This window comes from Salmo salar, chromosome ssa02 (assembly GCF_905237065.1).
Source record: "Salmo salar chromosome ssa02, Ssal_v3.1, whole genome shotgun sequence".
Classification (NCBI taxonomy): Eukaryota; Metazoa; Chordata; class Actinopteri; order Salmoniformes; family Salmonidae; genus Salmo; species Salmo salar.
The window spans coordinates 33376772-33395020 of record NC_059443.1 but is presented as its reverse complement, the minus strand read 5'-3'; the positions used below and the strand labels follow the sequence as shown (position 1 = coordinate 33395020).

The 18249-nt window shown below is 46.7% G+C and overlaps 1 protein-coding gene across 1 annotated transcript in view; it reads right to left on the bottom strand.

The window, feature by feature from the left end:
* Positions 1 to 18249, bottom strand: part of LOC106580611 (neural-cadherin) — a 119980-nt gene that overhangs the window by 2502 nt on the left and 99229 nt on the right. The window contains exons 17-33 of the mRNA XM_045702620.1: positions 16475 to 16758; positions 14141 to 14770; positions 13033 to 14029; positions 12280 to 12373; positions 9813 to 10006; positions 9201 to 9436; positions 8214 to 8491; positions 7902 to 8116; positions 7034 to 7161; positions 6751 to 6878; positions 5821 to 5932; positions 4413 to 4593; positions 4143 to 4309; positions 3779 to 4043; positions 3099 to 3279; positions 2701 to 2954; positions 188 to 345 (exon numbers count right to left, since the gene is read on the bottom strand). Coding sequence (XP_045558576.1) covers positions 188 to 345; positions 2701 to 2954; positions 3099 to 3279; positions 3779 to 4043; positions 4143 to 4309; positions 4413 to 4593; positions 5821 to 5932; positions 6751 to 6878; positions 7034 to 7161; positions 7902 to 8116; positions 8214 to 8491; positions 9201 to 9436; positions 9813 to 10006; positions 12280 to 12373; positions 13033 to 14029; positions 14141 to 14770; positions 16475 to 16758 — 4502 coding nt within the window. The remainder of the gene's footprint in view (positions 1 to 187; positions 346 to 2700; positions 2955 to 3098; positions 3280 to 3778; positions 4044 to 4142; positions 4310 to 4412; positions 4594 to 5820; positions 5933 to 6750; positions 6879 to 7033; positions 7162 to 7901; positions 8117 to 8213; positions 8492 to 9200; positions 9437 to 9812; positions 10007 to 12279; positions 12374 to 13032; positions 14030 to 14140; positions 14771 to 16474; positions 16759 to 18249) is intronic.

Below are 18249 nucleotides of genomic sequence, written 5' to 3'. Positions count from 1 at the left end.
GAAAAATAAGTAAATGGTACCATCTAGTGGTCAATTTAGAAATTGATCTCAATGAACAGCGACGTAGGTCATTTCACTGTGCTGCAATGTCTGACCTGTGTGTGTGTGTGTGTGTGTGTGTGTGTGTGTGTGTGTGTGTGTGTGTGTGTGTGTGTGTGTGTGTGTGTGTGTGTGTGTGTGTGTGTACCTGGTCCTGCTCTCCTCCTCCCTCCTCGTTGTAGTTGAGGATGTTCTCTCTGATGTCCTCCCAGCTCTGGTGTTCTGCAGGGATGTGGTACACGCCCCTCTTCTGGAACTTACTACGACTGCCCTTCTGGTTCCACACTGTCACAGCTACCAGCACAGCTACAGGACACAGAGAAAGGCAACAGTTCAGTCATTATAGTGGATGGAAGAGAATGAGAGATAACACTACTGTACTCTACATGCATCTGAGTGTGGAAGGGAAAGAGATTAAGCAAAACCTGTCCTTTTCACGTTCACCTCTTGTCTTCTGTTGGCCATCCGCTGTCCCTCAGGCAATCCTACACTCTCTTTTCCCCTCTCCCTTCATGCCATCTCTCTCAATTTCCCCTCCTCACTCTCCCTGCAAGTCTAACCATAATATATCACTTTTTTAGACATTCACCACTGCAGCTACTACACCCTTTTCCTCATCTTGCTTGACATTTCTAGTTTTAGCACTCAGATGTTTATGTTAGTCTTCTCATCCCCCTCTCCTTTCCCTGGCATGGGGCTATGATCTCTCTACGTCGTGTATCAGGGCCGTCAGCGTTGGCAGTGGGGCCCTCGGAGGCACTGCCAGTCTGACATCACACAGCCGTACCCGTCAGAGGCTCATACAAACCTCGCTACCTGTCACATGTCACTGAACGGCCCTCTAGTCTCTAGTCTATTTCCCCTGCCCTCATTTCTACATACATCTACAGTTGAAGTCGGAAGTTTACATACACCTTAACCAAATACATTTAAACTCCGTTTTTCACAATTCCTGACATTTAATCCTAGTAAAACCCCCTGTCTTAGGTCAGTTAGGATCACAACTTTATTTTAAGAATGTGAAATGTCAGAATAATAGTAGAGAGAATGATTTATTTCAGCTTTTATTTCTTTCATCACATTCCCAGTGGGTCAGAAGTTTACATACACTCAATTAGTATTTGGTAGCATTGCCTTTAAATTGTTTAACTTGGGTCAAACGTTTTGGGTAGCCTTCCACAAGCTTCCCACAATAAGTTGGGTGAATTTTGGCCCATTCCTCCTGACAGAGCTGGTGTAATTGAGTCTGGTTTGTAGGCCTCCTTGCTCGCACACACTTTTTCAGTTCTGCCCACAGATGTTCTATAGGATTGAGGTCAGGGCTTTGTGATGGCCACTTCAATACCTTGACTTTGTTTCCTTAAGCCATTTTGCCACAACTTTGGAAGTATGCTTGGGGTCATTGTTCATTTGGAAGACCCATTTGCGACCAAGCTTTAACTTCCTGACTGATGTCTTGAGATGTTGCTTCAATATATCCACATACTTTTCCATCCTCATGATGCCATCTATTTTGTGAAGTGCACCAGTCCCTCCTGCAGCAAAGCACCCTCTTGATGCTGCCACCCCCGTGCTTCAAGGTTGGGATGGTGTTCTTCGGCTTGCAAGCCTCACCCTTTTTCCTCCAAACATAACGATGGTCATTATGGCCAAACAGTTCTATTTTTGTTTCATCAGACCAGAGGACATTTCTCCAAAAAATACGATCTTTGTCCCCATGTGCAGTTGCAAACCGTAGTCTGGCTTTTTTTATGGAGGTTTTGGAGCAGTGGCTTCTTCCTTGCTGAGCGGCCTTTCAGGTTATGTCGATGTAGGACTCGTTTTACTGTGGATATAGATACTTTTGTACCTGTTTCCTCCAGCATCTTCACAAGGTCCTTTGCTGTTGTTCTGGGATTGATTTGCACTTTTCGCACCAAAGTACATTCATCTCTAGGAGACAGAACGCGTCTCCTTCCTGAGCGGTATGACGGCTGCGTGGTCCCATGGTGTTTATACTTGCGTACTATTGTTTGTACAGATGAACGTGGTACCTTCAGGCATTTGGAAATTGCTCCCAAGGATGAACCAGACTTGAGGTTGGCCTACAATTTTTTATGAGGTCTTGGCTGATTTCTTTTGATTTTCCCATGATGTCAAGCAAAGAGGCACTGAGTTTGGAGGTAGGCCTTGAAATACATCCACAGGTACACCTCCAATTGATTCAAATGATGTCAATTAGCCTATCAAAAGCTGCTAAAGCCATGACATCATTTTCTGGAATTTTCCAAGCTGTTTAAAGGCACAGTCAACTTAGTGTATGTAAACTTCTGACCCACTGGAATTGTGATACAGTGAATAATAAGTGAAATAATCTGTCTGTAAACAATTGTTGGAAAAATGACTAGATGTCCTAACCGACTTGCCAAAACTATAGCTTGTTAACAAGAAATTTGTGGAGTGTTTGAAAAACGAGTTTTAATGACTCCAACATAAGTGTATGTAAACTTCCGACTTCAACTGTAATTACACATCTATCTATATAGTGTTTATCAATGCTGCTAATGGACAGCATTATAATGGCTACTCTATTTTAAGCACGCTCAACGTTCCGTTAAAACAACTCACTATATGAAGGGTGAAAGGTCATGTGAAGAGAGGGTTGTAGTCGTCCATATTTACCGAAGAAGACGAGCAGACACATGCTGATGACCAGGATGGAGCCCGGGCTGAGGGCGGCCATACGGTGGGCTTTCATCTGGCCCACCTCACAACGCTGACCTCTGAACCCCTCGGGGCAACGGCACTGCCAGCTATCGGGGGTCAGGGCGTGGCAGGTGCCCCTGTTACGGCAGGCCGAGGGTCCACAGGGGGAGGGTACACAGCGGTGGTGGCCTGATGTCTCGTCTGTCACCGTCACCTGCCCACCTGGACACCTGGGAGAGGACGGAGAACAGGTTTGTTCTTAACTATGTCTGTGTGTCCTTAGCATGTGTAAGATTGTGTGTGTGTGTGTGTGAGAGAGTGCTTGTCTGTGTTTAATTGTGTGTGTGTGTGTGTGTGTAGCCAGCCTCACACACCTGCACTGGTGTTTCCTCCACAGGTCCACACAGTAAAGGGGGTTGCGGCAGGGCTTGGCACTGCAGGCGTCTGAGTGACAGCCTGAGGTCACCCCCCTCCGCTCCAACACTGTACTGAACTCTGTACTCTGACCATCCAGAGGGAGGGATTGGCCGTTCAGCCTCACATCCCGCAAGCAGCCTGCGAGAGAGAGAGAGAGAGAGAGAGGGAGAGAGACTTAATGACTGACAAATACTAATAGGACAAAAGATAATCAGAGATAATTAAAGATAATCAGAGATAACTGTTTTCTGTAATTGCTATTTCTAAGAAATGTATTTACCTTGGTAAAGTAAAATAGAGGGAAAAAAGGGAAAGATTGAGTAAATAAGATTGAACAAAATGACGACAGAATGATCAGTCACTCCTTGACATGGACCTGTGGCTTTTTGACCCAACCAAAGATACCCACACTGAGAGCTAGAGGGCAGACTCACCCAGGGAGAGACAAGGAGAGAGGAGCTCATTACAGTGGAGAGGAGGGGAGGAGTAGAGACAGGATGAGGTGAAATGATGAGAAGAGAGGATGAAATGAGAGAGGAAAACAGGAGAATAGATTGAGACAAAGAGGAGACAGAGGAGAAAGAAGAGAGAATCAGTAGAGAAAACATGGAAAGGACAGAAGAGGAGACAGTCTTACCCTGGAAGTCAGCAGATTGTCCTGGGGTTGGTCCATTTCCCAGCAGCACACTGGAAGGGTGCACTACAATCTCCCGCCTGTTCCCCAGCCAGGCCCTGACCTCCCGCGAGCCACCGCCCTGCTCCAGGCGCAGCGTGAAGAGGTTGTCATGACGATGCAAGCTGGCGAGGACCCACTGGCCCCCGTCGACTCGCTGGCTGGCCAGGCGGAGGGAGTGGGCACCGTCGCCCAGGTTGGCACGCACCGACAGGTGGCCGTCTACGATCTGAGAGAGCGGCGAGAGGACATCAGCAAATGTAGCCACTTTTCATTTCCCAATTGACTAAATTGGATCCTGTGAGTGATGTTACAGCAGGGCACTGACCTCCACGATGATGTACTCGTTGGCATCGCGGGACGTCATGGAGAGCAGGGTGCCAGAGGAGGAGCGCGTGCGGAGCATGAGCTGGATGTGTGTACGACGGGGGCTACCCCCCCCCCTCAGCTGGTAGCGTAGCATACTGTCCCTGACGAAGGACCACTCTGGTAGAGCTACAGGGGAGAGAGGCGATATGGTTAATACTCCCTCTCACACACATTCACACACCAAAATATTGCTGTGAAGAAGAACCAGTCCACCAGAAAAGTCAACTACCTTTGTCACACTTGTGCCCGCTGTACCCGGGGTGACAGTCACAGCTGAAGGAGGCCCACTCGCCCAGGCAGGTTCCATGGACGCCACAGGAGGGTCCACTTGCTGTCACACACACCCCGTCTGTCAGGCCACAGCCTGGGGAACTATCCAAGTTCTCCCCCGGAATTCCCAGGTCATACACCTCCAGAGAGAGATGTACATTATAGGTTAAATATCAGCATAGAGAAACATAAAGAGAGCCCTCAGAGTCAGTTATCAACATTTCTGTTTCAAAGGGGCTTTATGTCAACAGTCTGAGCCCAAATGGATGCCATTGCTGCCCTGTGATCCTCTCCTTTCACACCTCATGTCAAATAGGGCTTTAAATGTTTAACTTCCGGAGCCAAAATGGGTATTACTGTTGCTGTATACAGTCAACTGTCTGATCCAAAATGGTCATCACTCATGCTGTCCTGCTGTGCTCCTCTCCCCTAATTATACATATACAGTCAAACAGGACTGTATATGGTCAACTGTCAACCGTCTGAGCCAAAATGGCCACCACTCCATTCTCGTGTTCCCTCCCATTCATATTTCCCAGCAGTGACGCAAAACCACATAAGCTAATCTGCTTTCAGGAATAGTTTATGGAGGAGATGTTCTTTTAATTTATTTCTTATTTGGACATTGAAATCGTTTTTTCGGCCTCAGTTCATAAGCTGTGCTCAAACGACCGTCTGTCCAACTCTCTCCCCCGGCACTCTCAGCCAGTGCCAACAGAAGACACACACAAAGAGATTGACACACACACACGCACACACGCACGCACGCACGCACGCACGCACGCAAGCACACACACACACACACACACACACACACACACACACACACACACACACACACACACACACACACACACACACACACACACACACACACACACACACAAAGAGATTGACACGCATGCACACACGCACGCACGCACACACACACACACACGTTGCAGAGAGAAGTCGTAAAAGAGACAGAGAAGCTAACACTCTCCCATCTGGAAGACACATACACTGCCTCTCAAAACACTGTAGGAAAAACCCACTCACATAAACAAATGAATATTGACAACCCTATAGAGTAAACAGACTAAAAGAAAGCATCTCTTCTTCCCAGGTATATTAATACAGCTGCCAGTCTCCGTGTCCTCTCAGCTCTGTTCATAAACCTGTCACTATCAGTCTGATCGGATAGACAGCTCTGTCACTCTGATGGGGAGCATGAAAACACTGTGACAGTGAGGAAAAGAGGATAGAACTACTAGAGAAGTGGGAAATAAAAGGTGGTGGAGGTAGAGGAGGAGGTGTGACTTTAACGCAGAGGGAGAGAAAGAACGAAAGAAAGAGAAAGCAAGGGAGGGGGGGAAGAGAGAGGTTACCTTGCTATCGACCACCAGGTTCCTGAGGCAGCCAGTGAAAGCTTTGTAGCGTCTGTGAGTGGAGGCTTCCTTCACCCCGCCCAGCTGGAGAGGCTGGTTCACATTCAGGAACCTGGGAGATGGGGAGGAGAGGGTGATAAAGGTTGGTTTCCATCCAACATTCTTACGCAGCATAGTACATGTTGGATCAAAAATGTCATGACAGGCCTGATGGAAATAGAACATTTTTCGGCAAACTTACCAAATGTCGACAAAAATAATATATGCTTTTTGTGTCGGTAAAATTAATTATACGGGAAATGTCGATAAAAACGCTTTAATGCACAAATATTGATATAATAACCATTATATAGAAGTAAAGTTGGAGTCACGCGATGACATGTAGTGTGGTCCTCCCACTATGACTCGTCGAGAAAGCATGCAATTTATTAGGCTACAGATGAAATAAGTTATAATGAACTTCACAGGGTGGTGAAAGTGCATGATCGATGCTTGGCTGCCATTTGACAAATAAAAATGTTCTCGCTCTTTAGTCCATAATAATAATCTCATCATGTAGGCTATATGTGCTCTGTAGTCAACAGCGTGCAGATAGTGCTATTGGCTAGAGAGCACGTGCCAATATCAGAGTGGGCACACTCGCTATTTAACAAAACATTTGTTTTGAGAGAAAACCATCAGTAGAGTTTAAAATACGATTGAAACCCATTTCACTTTTTGTATTCATTACGTGGGAATTTGACTGCAAAATGTATTTTATGTGCACTACGTCATCCGTTTTTATTTAGATGATTTTAGAATATTCACATGAAAATCTGTCGCCAATTGGATGGAAACCCAGCTAGTGTTAGCTTGTGCATAATATGGGTGGTCAGTAGTGGTCTTCAGTGGTCTATAATAGTCTAGTGGTCTACAGTTGTCTCCTCTTACCTCAGGTTGCCAGGGGTCTCTCCAGAAGCCTTGCAGCCAGACTGATCTGTCTCCAGCACCTCCACCACTAGACCCTCCACCTCATTCACCACTGCCCCCGAACACTGGTCTAGGATCAGTTGAACTGCCTGGATTAAACACATCATATAGCACCACCGTCACATTCACAGTCAGGTCCTAGCTCAGCTCATAATGTAAGCATCGCAATGAGGATTCCCCCTTCGGCTATTCCCCAATCCCCAACCATTCCCTCCTCCCAACCATTCTGGGAATATGTCTGGACCTTTCCGTCACTGATGATGTCCAGGCGGTGCCATCGGCGGTCCGTGATGGTGGATCTCGTTGGGAGCTGCAGCGTCAGTGTTCCTGATCCATGGCTGATGCTGAGGGTCGGAACGCCATTCCTCAATTCTGGAAGAGAGACAGGAAACAGGGATGAGGAGAGATAATCACTTTGAGGCTTGAGATCACAAAACAGTGGAAACACATTCTGACTCTCCATCAATCAATCTAGCCATTTTCACAAACACATTCTTGGAAACAAGCCAATCTAGCCATCAAGCGCTTGAAACTGTCTGACTCACCAATATACAGAGTTACATTGATAAGTCGCCTTAATGTTGCATTAACAGTATGCGTGTGAAAGTGTGTATGACTACATGGTGTGTGACCTGACCAACCTCTGTGTTCTACACTGCTACTCAGTTGAGCAGAACCAGTGAAAAATGCTTCGCTGCAATCAATTCAGCAGCCATGTTCGATTTGCTATCCCCGGAGCAGGCTCGATAATTACATAAATTAATGCGACGGGGCTACCAAACAGATTATGTAAGGCCTTTCTAAAGGCCAAACTGGACAAATCTTTTAGGGACATATAGGACCACTGGGATGTGACATTAGGATTAGGGGGGACATGACTTGACATAAAAGCCACATGGCTTATAGGGACCTGAATATAACGCAGGCTTATGAGGATATGACTATGTCACCTCCACTAGGGGTTTGATCAAGAGTGCTGGTTGCCAGTCGATCCCCATATTGGTTACCTATCCATTTCCAGACACATTGAAAGTAGGAAGTAGGAGTAAGTGAGATGGACTAGGGTGTGGTTGTTTCTGATCAGGGCCTACATGTAGGCTGTCTGTTCTTACCCAGAGCGATGTAGTCCTCCTGCTCTCCGGCCTGGGCGGGGCCTAGAGGGCCGTTGTAGAGCAGCAGCCCATTGGCTGACTCGGTTATGAACTCTAATGAGATGTGGCTCTGAAAGCAAGGCCTGATGGGAGGGAACCAGGCGTAACCCTGGCCGCGGAAGGTGTGCTTGGTCTGCTGGCACTCAGGCCCGTCAAACATGGGAGGACACTTGCACCTGAACGGCAGGGGAGAAACATTGCGAACGTTTTATTTCTAACAGCTAATGCTAACTAGCGAGAGCTATTGGCTCCAACTGTCTTTGGCCGTTATACCTGTATCCCAGCTCGCTGTCCTGACAGGTGCCTCCGTTGAGGCAGGGGTTGTGGGGGTAGGAGGAGCAGGCCTGGTGCAGGCTCTCTCTGGCCCTGCAGCCGCAGCGTGCCTCAGAGGAGGCGGAGACAGACACCAGGGAGGTGTTCCCGGAGCTGAGAGCAGTGGGGGTGAGGCTGAAGGTGACGTCACTGCTGCAGCCGCCTGACTGACTGCAGTCTGTGTAGGGACACTCGTCTATACCCACCTGGGAGAGAGACACACCCAGTGCTGCTTCAAACTGAGAGAGGAGGGGGGAGAAAAAGAGAGAGTCAGTCTACTGCCTGTCAGCGAAATCAAATTGGTTTGAATCAGCCTTCATATCATCCTCATATCAGTCTTTCATAGTCTTAATTTACAGCCAGGTGATGTCTCTGGATGAATTCATTCTGACTCAATCTGACTCCAATGGCTTAAAAGCAGCTCACCAGCTCCCTCCGAGCTTAACAGGCAGCAGTAAAACTGTCAGTGACACACACTCAGTGTATAAACAACTGCTTCTGGGCAGCGCAACACTCACAAAAAAAAAAACAGTTTAGGATTTATGGACGAGTGAAGACTTTATAAAGACTCAGACGTTCTCTCCTGTCATCCCTCTTTTTCTCTCCATCCATCTCTCTCCCTTTCTGTTCCCCCGGCACAAGCTTTGGTCACCAGCTGCTATCTCATGCCTTAAATGGATATGAAAAATTTACACACACCGCCGCTGTGCGTGTGTGATTAAGTGTGTGTGAGAGTTTAAATGTGTGTGAGTTATAAAATATGCATGTTGTTGAACAGGGTGTCAGTGTGTTTGTGTGTTTAAGTGTGTGTGAGATTTTAAATATGGGTTTCTTTTTAGTAGTGCATCACTGTGTGTGAGATAGTGTGAATGTTTGTAACGTTGTCTAGTGTGAAGCTTTATGCGTATTCAGACTCTTATACGAGAGACTTGTGTATCCCATCTTTACCTTCGCTTTATGCGCCATCACATTGCCGTGGAGTTTCTCGGCCTTGAAGTACGGCGAGCCGTGGGCGGCGAACCACACGTTGATCTCGCGCTCACCCTGGCGGTTGCCGTTGGCGACAGAGAAGACGTGGACGTTGTCCCGGTCGGTCTGGAGAAGCTCGGAGAGGAGACGACCCAGGCGGGAGAAAGAACTCTCCTGACCCGGTGCACTGCTGAAGAACTGTTCCACTGTGATGTCTGCCCAACAGGATGGTGGGATTGAATGGTCAGGACACTCAGTTCATCATTTTGTAGTTCAACACACTACAAAGTGGAATGCTCCTTGCAAAGCACTCCCCTGCCCAATGTTCTACAGGTAATGATAGAACAGATCAGTCGGATGTATGTAAATGCTCAGCTGGTGTCTGGGGGTGATATGAACCTCGACCGTAGGGACCTATTAGATACAAGAAAGCCTGCCACACAGCACTCTGGCATGCATGTCATCACACGTGACACGGTTACTATGGAAACATTATGACAGCATTAGCTCCTTATGGCTGTGGTCAGTGACCACGAAAAAGAGTGAAAAGTGAGAATATTGGCTGATACACTAAGGGTGCAAAACACTCACTGGACAGGCGCAAAGAGCCAGCGTTCTGGACCGCCTCCTCGTCCAGCTCCCTGACGACGACCTCTGCAGTGGAGGTCACGTCGGGCCAGGTCTTGTCGGAGACACGCACCTCGAGGCTGTAGGAACCCACCGGCACAGGGGCCCCCTCTCTGATAATCAACTGGCCTGAGTTGTGGTTCAGACTGAACAACCCGCTGAGAGAGAGAGGAGGGAGGAGGAGATGGAGGGAGAGAGAGAGAAATGGCAGAAGATCGATAGAAAAGGGGGGTAGTGGGAATAGAAGTAAAAGAGAGGGGGGGGGTGAGAACAGAGAGTAAGAGAGATCAGCAGTAGTCCCCCCCGGTGTTCATCCATGCAGGACTATCCCTGGCCTCCCTCCATGCTCACCATCTCACATTAAAACACTGAACTGTCCAGGGAGACAGCCACATGCATTATAGATGGCTTCACTATCAGTATCAATGCAACCCCCTCTTCCCTACCTCTCCTCCACTCTACCAACACCCCTCCCTCCTCCCACCTAGCCCCCTGTTAACTCCATTTCTCTATTCCCTGCATACCCAGTTCAGTGTTCACTCTATCAAAAACCTATTCCCCCTGAACCTGTTCCCACAGCCTCTTGGGTTCCTTCTACATCTCTCTCTACTCCCCATAGACACATTCTCACTACACTAACCCTACCAGCCCTACCTAAGCCCCATGTTAATACTGCAGAACTTTCTATCCTATCCTGCTCCTAAAGTCTACTTCTCACTTCTCTAACTTTTCTTACTCACATGTCCTTGTTCCCTTTACTACAGTCACTCTTCTCCTTCCCAGCTATCTACTCATATCTTCTCTCCCCTTCCATCTATCATCCCTCTATTTACTTGGCCCCTGTACACTCTGGTCCTTATCACTGGCTCAGATCATGACAAGGGAATGATGATGGTTCTGCTGTGACTATCTCCATCTACCTCACTCTCTCCTCATCTCTCAAGTTAGAGGTCAATGCCAAGGAGTTCATCTGATGTCTTTCAAAATGTTTCTGTTTTTGAAGCTTCCGTCTCTACTGAAGATGGGGGGGGACAAGGCATTTCTAAGAATAGGGAATGCCCATGTGGACAAAGAAAGAAGCAGTACAGTATGTAAGCTCAGCTCTATAGAGCCTTTGTACAACTGGAGCAACATACACATGTTTATGGCTGCATTATTGTTTTAGCATCACATTGTTTGATGGCACGCCAAGGTAAGCACCCTCACACACTGGCCCAAGATCAAAAATGGCTACCCAGACTATTCACATTGCCCCCTCCCCTCTCCACACCACTGCTACTCTCTGTTGTCATCTATGCATAGTCACTTTAATTAACTCTACCTACATGTACATAGTACCTCAACTAACCGGTGCCCCGCACATTGACTCTGTACCGGCACCCCCCTGTATATATTGTTATATTTTACTGCTCCTCTTTAATTACTTGTTACTTTAATCTCTTATTTTTATCCGTATTTTTTAAAACTGCACTGTCGGTTAGGGGCTCGTAAGTAAGCATTTCACTGTAAGGTATTCGGCGCATGTGACTAATACAATTTGATTTGATTTGATTTGAAAAGAGATTTGAAAAGGTGCCGTAGCTCTCTCTTACATAACAGTAAAATCTGCTTATGCATGGCCCGTGACCTTCAGAAGTCAGGCCAAATGAGGTAATCGACTGAGCCATAAGAAAATGAAACCGGCTGGCCCAATCGAAGAGGTGCTGAGCTGTGGGGAGATGTGTGTTATGTCATCCATCCCCGGGAGACCAGGTTAATGTAATACATTAATGAATCCCTGTTTGCAGAGCTAGCCGGGGCAAACATGCAACACAGCACTTTGGAGACAGAAAACAAATAGGCTTCAAATCATCATTTACAGGGATGGCTGGTAGGTATAATGAGATGATCCATATAGTTTGGTCCTTCGAGACGCATTGGGATCTGCTGACTGGGGATTCAACATGGTAATGGCTCTTCCTTGCTCACTTTCTCGCTCTCTCTGTCGTTCCTTGTCATCTTTTCGTGTGCTTACTAGCTCTCCCGATTACAGGTGTCTCATTAGAGGGAGAGGTGCTAGCAGCGTAATCAGCTTCTTTTCAATGCACACCAAACATTGCGCACCCATCAAACAAAACCAGAGCGTCGTTCCTCGCTTCACTGAGAATTTTCAATACAATTCTTTATGAAGTATTAATAATGGTGCTCCTGACAATTCATATCTCCCTTTCTCTCTCGCTTTCCCTCTCTCTCTTCCAATCTATTTCTACTTTCTCTGTTTCTCTTACATGGCCTGTTTCTCCTTCCCCTAACATTTCTCTTTCTCTCCTTTTACATTCTGTCTCTCTCTCTCTTTCCTCCCCTCTTATTATACACTCTTTAGTTTTATACTATTTTCCTCTCTGTTAAGTGGCCGGGCTTCATTCCAACTTCAGTGAGGAGATCAAAGTACCTGGGGGGTTTGCCTTTGAATCTGTAAACCTTTTCGCTCCAGTCATCAAGGTCAGGGGATTGAACCTGTCCAAGCACTGTTGTGGGGAGAACACCTACGGGGAAAACTCAGAATTAGGTGCTGGAAGACAACCCCACCCTGTGGTACACCGAAAGCTCTCAGAGTGAAAGAAAGAAAGAAAGAAAGAAAGAAAGAAAGAAAGAAAGAAAGAAAGAAAGAAAGAAAGAAAGAAAGAAAGAAAGAAAGAAAGAAAGAGGAGGAGGAGGGGAGGAGGAGGAGGAGGGGAGAAGATAAGTTGGAGAGAGTCACCTCGTTGGCACATATGGACACGGTTTTGAAAACACAGCAGGGGAAGTGCACACATTAGCATGCTAGCTCCTGTTTTCCCTCCAAAAAGCTAAATGGAGTGCTATAATCCCCTTAGGCGTGAAATCAAATAAAACATGTAATGGCTCCTGTTTATATGCCTATCAAACCTGGGACTTAAGCTTAACTAAATTGTTTGCTTCATGGCATTTTGGAGATACATGATGAATTCTTATTAGAGGGTTAATGTACTTTCATCTGGCAAAACACCTACAGAGAATGCACAAAAAATACATTACAGAAAACCTGAGTTTTTCCAGCAGTAACAGCAAGCTGACAGATGGCCTGAAATACTAAATAAGTAATGTGGGGCTTCAAGAGGCCGTACGCATTCAACTGTGACAAGTAGTGTTGTAACAACATCAGCAGAATACTGGAGAATCATACCCTGGTAGCTGTACACAAAGAAGTCTGTGTGGCCCGGAGAGTGGGCGTGGTCATTCCTGTCGCCGATGACAACCGTCAGTGTGCTGGTTGAGCTCATTGGGGGAGAGCCGCTGTCAATCATGAGAATGGGAAGGCGGTACTCCTTCTGGCGTTCACGGTCAAAGGTTCGCAGGGTAGTCAGTGCAGCGCTACCGTTGCGCAGGTCAGTCAGGTTGAAGTTGGTAGCATCGGAGGTTAACATCAGGAGACGGATAGAAAACGGTCCACCATTGGGTGAGGAGTCACGGTCGGCTGCGTGGAGAAGCAGGGATGTATCGTTTATTCTCACTGCCTGGGGGGCAGCCATGTTTTCCCACACAATGGGCTTGTAGGGCACCTCAAACTCTGGCCCGTTGTCATTGACGTCCAGTACAGTAACCATGACGATGGCGGTGCCGGTGAGTGGCGGGCTGCCCGTGTCGGAGGCCAGGACCATGAGTCTGTGCTGGGATACCATTTCCCGGTCCAGAGAGTCAGCCACTACCACCCAGCCTGACTGGTCCACCAGGAACTGCCCGTAGGGGTCAGACTCTTTGGCAATGCTGTAGGAGAAGCGGCCATTTAGTCCTGAGTCCAGATCGGCAGCGGTGACTTGAGCCACAATGGTGCCAACAGACACGTCCTCAGACATGGCAGGAGCCTCATAGAACTGTGGGAAGAAGACGGGTGCGTGGTCATTGGAATCCTCCACCTGAACCAGGCAGTATGCCAGGCTGAAGAAGTCTGCGTCTTCTGCCTTCACAGTCAAGTTGAATGTTCTCTCGTGGGGCTTTTCAAAGTCCATCTTCTTCTTCAGCCGCACCACACCACGCCGGTTCGCCTTGTCCGTCTCCACAAAGAACTTCCTGTCCTCATCGCCTCCAACGATGCTGAAAGTGACCACTGCGTTCTCACCCTGGTCGCCATCGCTGGCGGAGACCGCCAGTACCTCGCTGTTTACCTCTAGGTCCTCTGTCACCTATTAATATTGATAACAAATTACATGAAAATATTGATAACAAAATACTCAAACATATTACAGAGCAACAGTGTTGGGGTGAACAGGTGTGTTTTGAGCAGGTGAACAAACCTGGGCATTGTAGACCCTCTGGGTGAAGACTGGTGGATGGTCATTCACATCAGACACCATGATAGTAGCGGTTCCAGTCCCGGACAAGCCCCCACCATCCCTGGCCTCAACCACAACCAGATAGCGGTCCTCCACCTCACGGTCCAGAGACCGTAGAACTGTACTGATGGTTCCAGTTGAAGGGTTGATGGAGAACAGATTGAGGTTGATCTCGTTGCGAACGTTTTGTACGATGCGGTAGGTCAGTATGGCGTTCTTGCCGGCCTTGGGGTCATCTAAATCCGTGGCCCTCATCTCCATCACTGAGGTATCGGCGGGAGAGTTCTCAGGCACGTGGCCAACAAAGCAGCCTGAAGAGTCCGGCGCCAGGCATGGGAAGACTGGTGCATTGTCATTGATGTCACAAACTTCCAAAAGGACGTCAGCAAAGCCAGTGAGTCCCGCTCCTCCTTCATCGGTGGCCAGGACCAGGAAACGCCAGGCCGGGCGCTCCTCACGGTCCAGACGGCGTTGGGCGTAGATGCGGCCCGTACGCTCATCGATGGTGAACTCGCTACCGGCTCCCTGGCCGTGGAGTGAGTAGCGCAGGGCGCTCTGGTCTGCCTCCTGGTCTGGGTCGGTGGCTGAAACCTACAAACAGGAAACCCACAAAAAATTGCATTAGACAGTAGGGCCGGATAGAGTCTGCTGTGAATGTTTCTTTTCAATGAAGTTAACTATGAATATATAATTTGATTTGACCATTTCTGTTGATTTACGGATATTCTGCATCTTCAGATTCCATCTGGCTCCAAAAATAGGACATGAAAAGAGCCTTGATTGCAGTAGCCAATATACAGTCCGTTGCCTTGTAACAAAAATAATACTATTTTCCTTGTTTTCCTCTATAGATAATTAACCTGCCTTCATGTTATCTCTGTGTGAAGGACAAGCTCAGACACTTCCCCCCACATCTATCACCAGAACGCACAATGCAATTAAAAGTTAATAGATGCCAGCAAAAGAAGAAATACACTTTCTTTCTTCCTCTCTTCTCCTCTCACCGGAGGGTTTGTTTACAAAAGCCTTTGAAAGTTTCTATTTTTTTCTCTCCATTTCCTGACAATGCAATGAGAAGACAATATCGAGACACGGTGCGGCGTACGACAGCCAAGGCCAGGTAAATACTCATTTCAAATTGGATTTCCTATCTTTTTTCTTTCGGCAGGATTGTATTCATATACAGAGCGAAGGAGCTTCGGGGAGGGGATGGCTGCCACACACTGGAAACTATTAAGTGCATTAGAGGGGAACCGAGTGCACATCAAATCAATTCCACCTCCAGGAAAGCAGCCCTGGGTTGAATACTGTGACACATGCCTCTCTCTCTCTAGGATTACTTCCATGCCCTCATGAATCGTACTCCTTTTTAATCTGATTTACCTTGGCGACATGCACATACAGTATTACTGGGAATTAGTGGGAATAGGTGTGACGAAACTAGGTTGGATATACAATGAAAGCCTAAGAAAAAGCAGGAGGCTCCACAACTATTTATCGTGGGTAAACTGTGGGTGCTCATGTTGAGTAGTATTAGGTATCAACACTTTGGGATAGGAGTATAACATTGGAGCCTATTTGATTTCACACAATGTCCACATGTGCGATGAGTTACTGTATATATTATGTTACTTGAGAGGTGAAGCCAAAGCCACATTTCCATCAATGGGTGGACAATGTCACTGCATTCACTTCCACTCTATTACATTTTTTTATGCTGCATGTCTAAAACAGAATTTCCTCACAGCAAGTTTAGCTTTATCAAAAAAGGCTTTCAAATATCAGTTGTCATACCCTGCTTATGTCGTTGTTACAAAGGGGCTATGTATGAATGGCCTCTGACCTCCAGCTAAAGACAGGTAGCTCTGTAAGTTAATGAAACATCCTAATGGTGTAATGTACTGTTTATGTGACTGTTATAAGAGGTAAACCAGGACGTATGGTCTATAGCAGGGATCATCAACTGGATTCAGTCGCGGGATGATTTTTTTCTTGAGCGGATGGCCGGGGATCGGTACATAATTAGAAAATGGATAGACTGAAAATTGAGCGCAAGAAACCCAAACATATATACTATTTGACTAAAACATAATAATTTCAACCCTTGCTTACATTTGAATACGGGTGTCTCTCTAGTATGTGTCCGAATACTTGGGAACAGAGTTCCAAAATTAAAATAATTTGCAGCTGATTTCCAGAAAACTTGGGGAACCAAATAAAACCACCTGTGGTCAAAATTCGGCCCATGAGTCGCCAGTTGGGGAACCCTGGCCTATCGTATGTATGACAACTGACCTCCAGCACGAAGACGGGCAACTCGGTCAGCTCCTCTGTGACAGCAGCGTGGTACTCTGTCTGGCCGAAGACGGGCGCCTCGTCGTTGTGGTTCACCACCTGGACCACCACTAGGCTCTCGTTCTCCCATTTCCCGTCGGAGGCCACCAGTCTCAGCTCGTAGCGCTGCTCCATCTCGTAGTCTAAATGCTGGGCCACAAAGATGGTGCCCACCTCTGGCTCCACGTCAAAGGTGCCCATGGTGTTGCCAGAGGTGATCTGGTAGCGGAGCTTGGCGTTGGCACCTGGACAAGGAGATATGGCTGTTTCAAGGTTGTTTTTATTGGCTAGACAAGGTAGAACTAGTAGGCCATGTTAGAGGAGGGGAAAGGAGGACATAGTTACAGACAGTATGACTGTGGTATGTGTGTGCTCACTCTCACACACAAGCCTACAGGCTGACAATCTGCACACGTACAAACACGTGCCGCACAAAAATTCAAAAACGACCTCATACTTCCAACAGACCTCCACACAAAATAACAACCCACCCAATACCCTCTCTGAGTCACACAATGCCATCCGACTATCAAATATTTCGGAGGAAAACATCAGATTCTCTCACAGTGGGCCTCATTAGACAGAATACATGTCACGTCCTGACCATAGTAAGATGTTATTTTCTATGGTAGAGTAGGTCAGGGCGTGACAGGGGGTGTTTTGTGGTTTTTTATATCTATGTTTAGGTTCTAGTTTTCTATTTCTATGTTGTTTTTTTGGGATGATCTTTAATTAGAGGCAGCTGGTCCTCGTTGTCTCTAATTGGAGATCATACTTAAGTAGGGTTTTTTTCCACCTGTGTTTGTGGGTAGTCTTCTGTTTAGTTTTCTGTACCTGACAGACCTGTGTGCTTTTGTTTTCGCTTTGTTAGTTTTTCTTTAGTGTGCTGAGTTAAAATAAATATTCATCATGAGCAATCAACACGCTGCGCTTTGGTCCCCTCTCTACGACAGCTTTTACAATACAGAAGGCAGTGAGGGCTGGTCTCACCCACCCCCACCTCATCTTTGTCTCAGGCACTACCCGTCCTCCTCCCTGTGTTCAGTTAAAAATACACACGTGCACACAACAAATGAACATAGAGTACCAGTCAAAAGTTTGGACACACCTACTGATTCCATGGTTTTTCTTTATTTTTACTATTTTCAACATTGTACAATAATAGTGAAGACATCAGAACTATTAAATAACACATAATGTCACAGTCGTCTTCGTCTTCAGAAGAAATAGAAAAGTCCTCATCAGAAAAAGTAGACCAATACGCAGCCGAGGTCGTGTTCATCTTTGAGTTTAATTAATCGATCACTTGAACACTATACAAAAACAATAAACAACGACAGTGCAACAGTTTTGCAGGCTATACAAAAACGCAGTGCAAAAACAATCTCCCACAAAAGACAAACACAAACACACCCTCATATATGGGACTCTCAATCAAAGGCACATAGACAACACCTGCCTTCAATTGAGAGTCCCAACCCCAATTAACCCAAACATAGAAACAGACACACTAGACTAAACATAGAATACATGAAAATCAAACAGTGCCCAAAAACCCCGGAATACCTAAATCAACTGCCCTACAACAAACACACCACCCCTAACCACATAAAACAAATACCCTCTGCCACGTCCTGACCAAACTACAATACCAATTAACCCTTATACTGGCCAGGACGTGACACATAAGGAATCATGAAGTAACAAAAAAAGTGTAAAACAAATCAAAATAGATT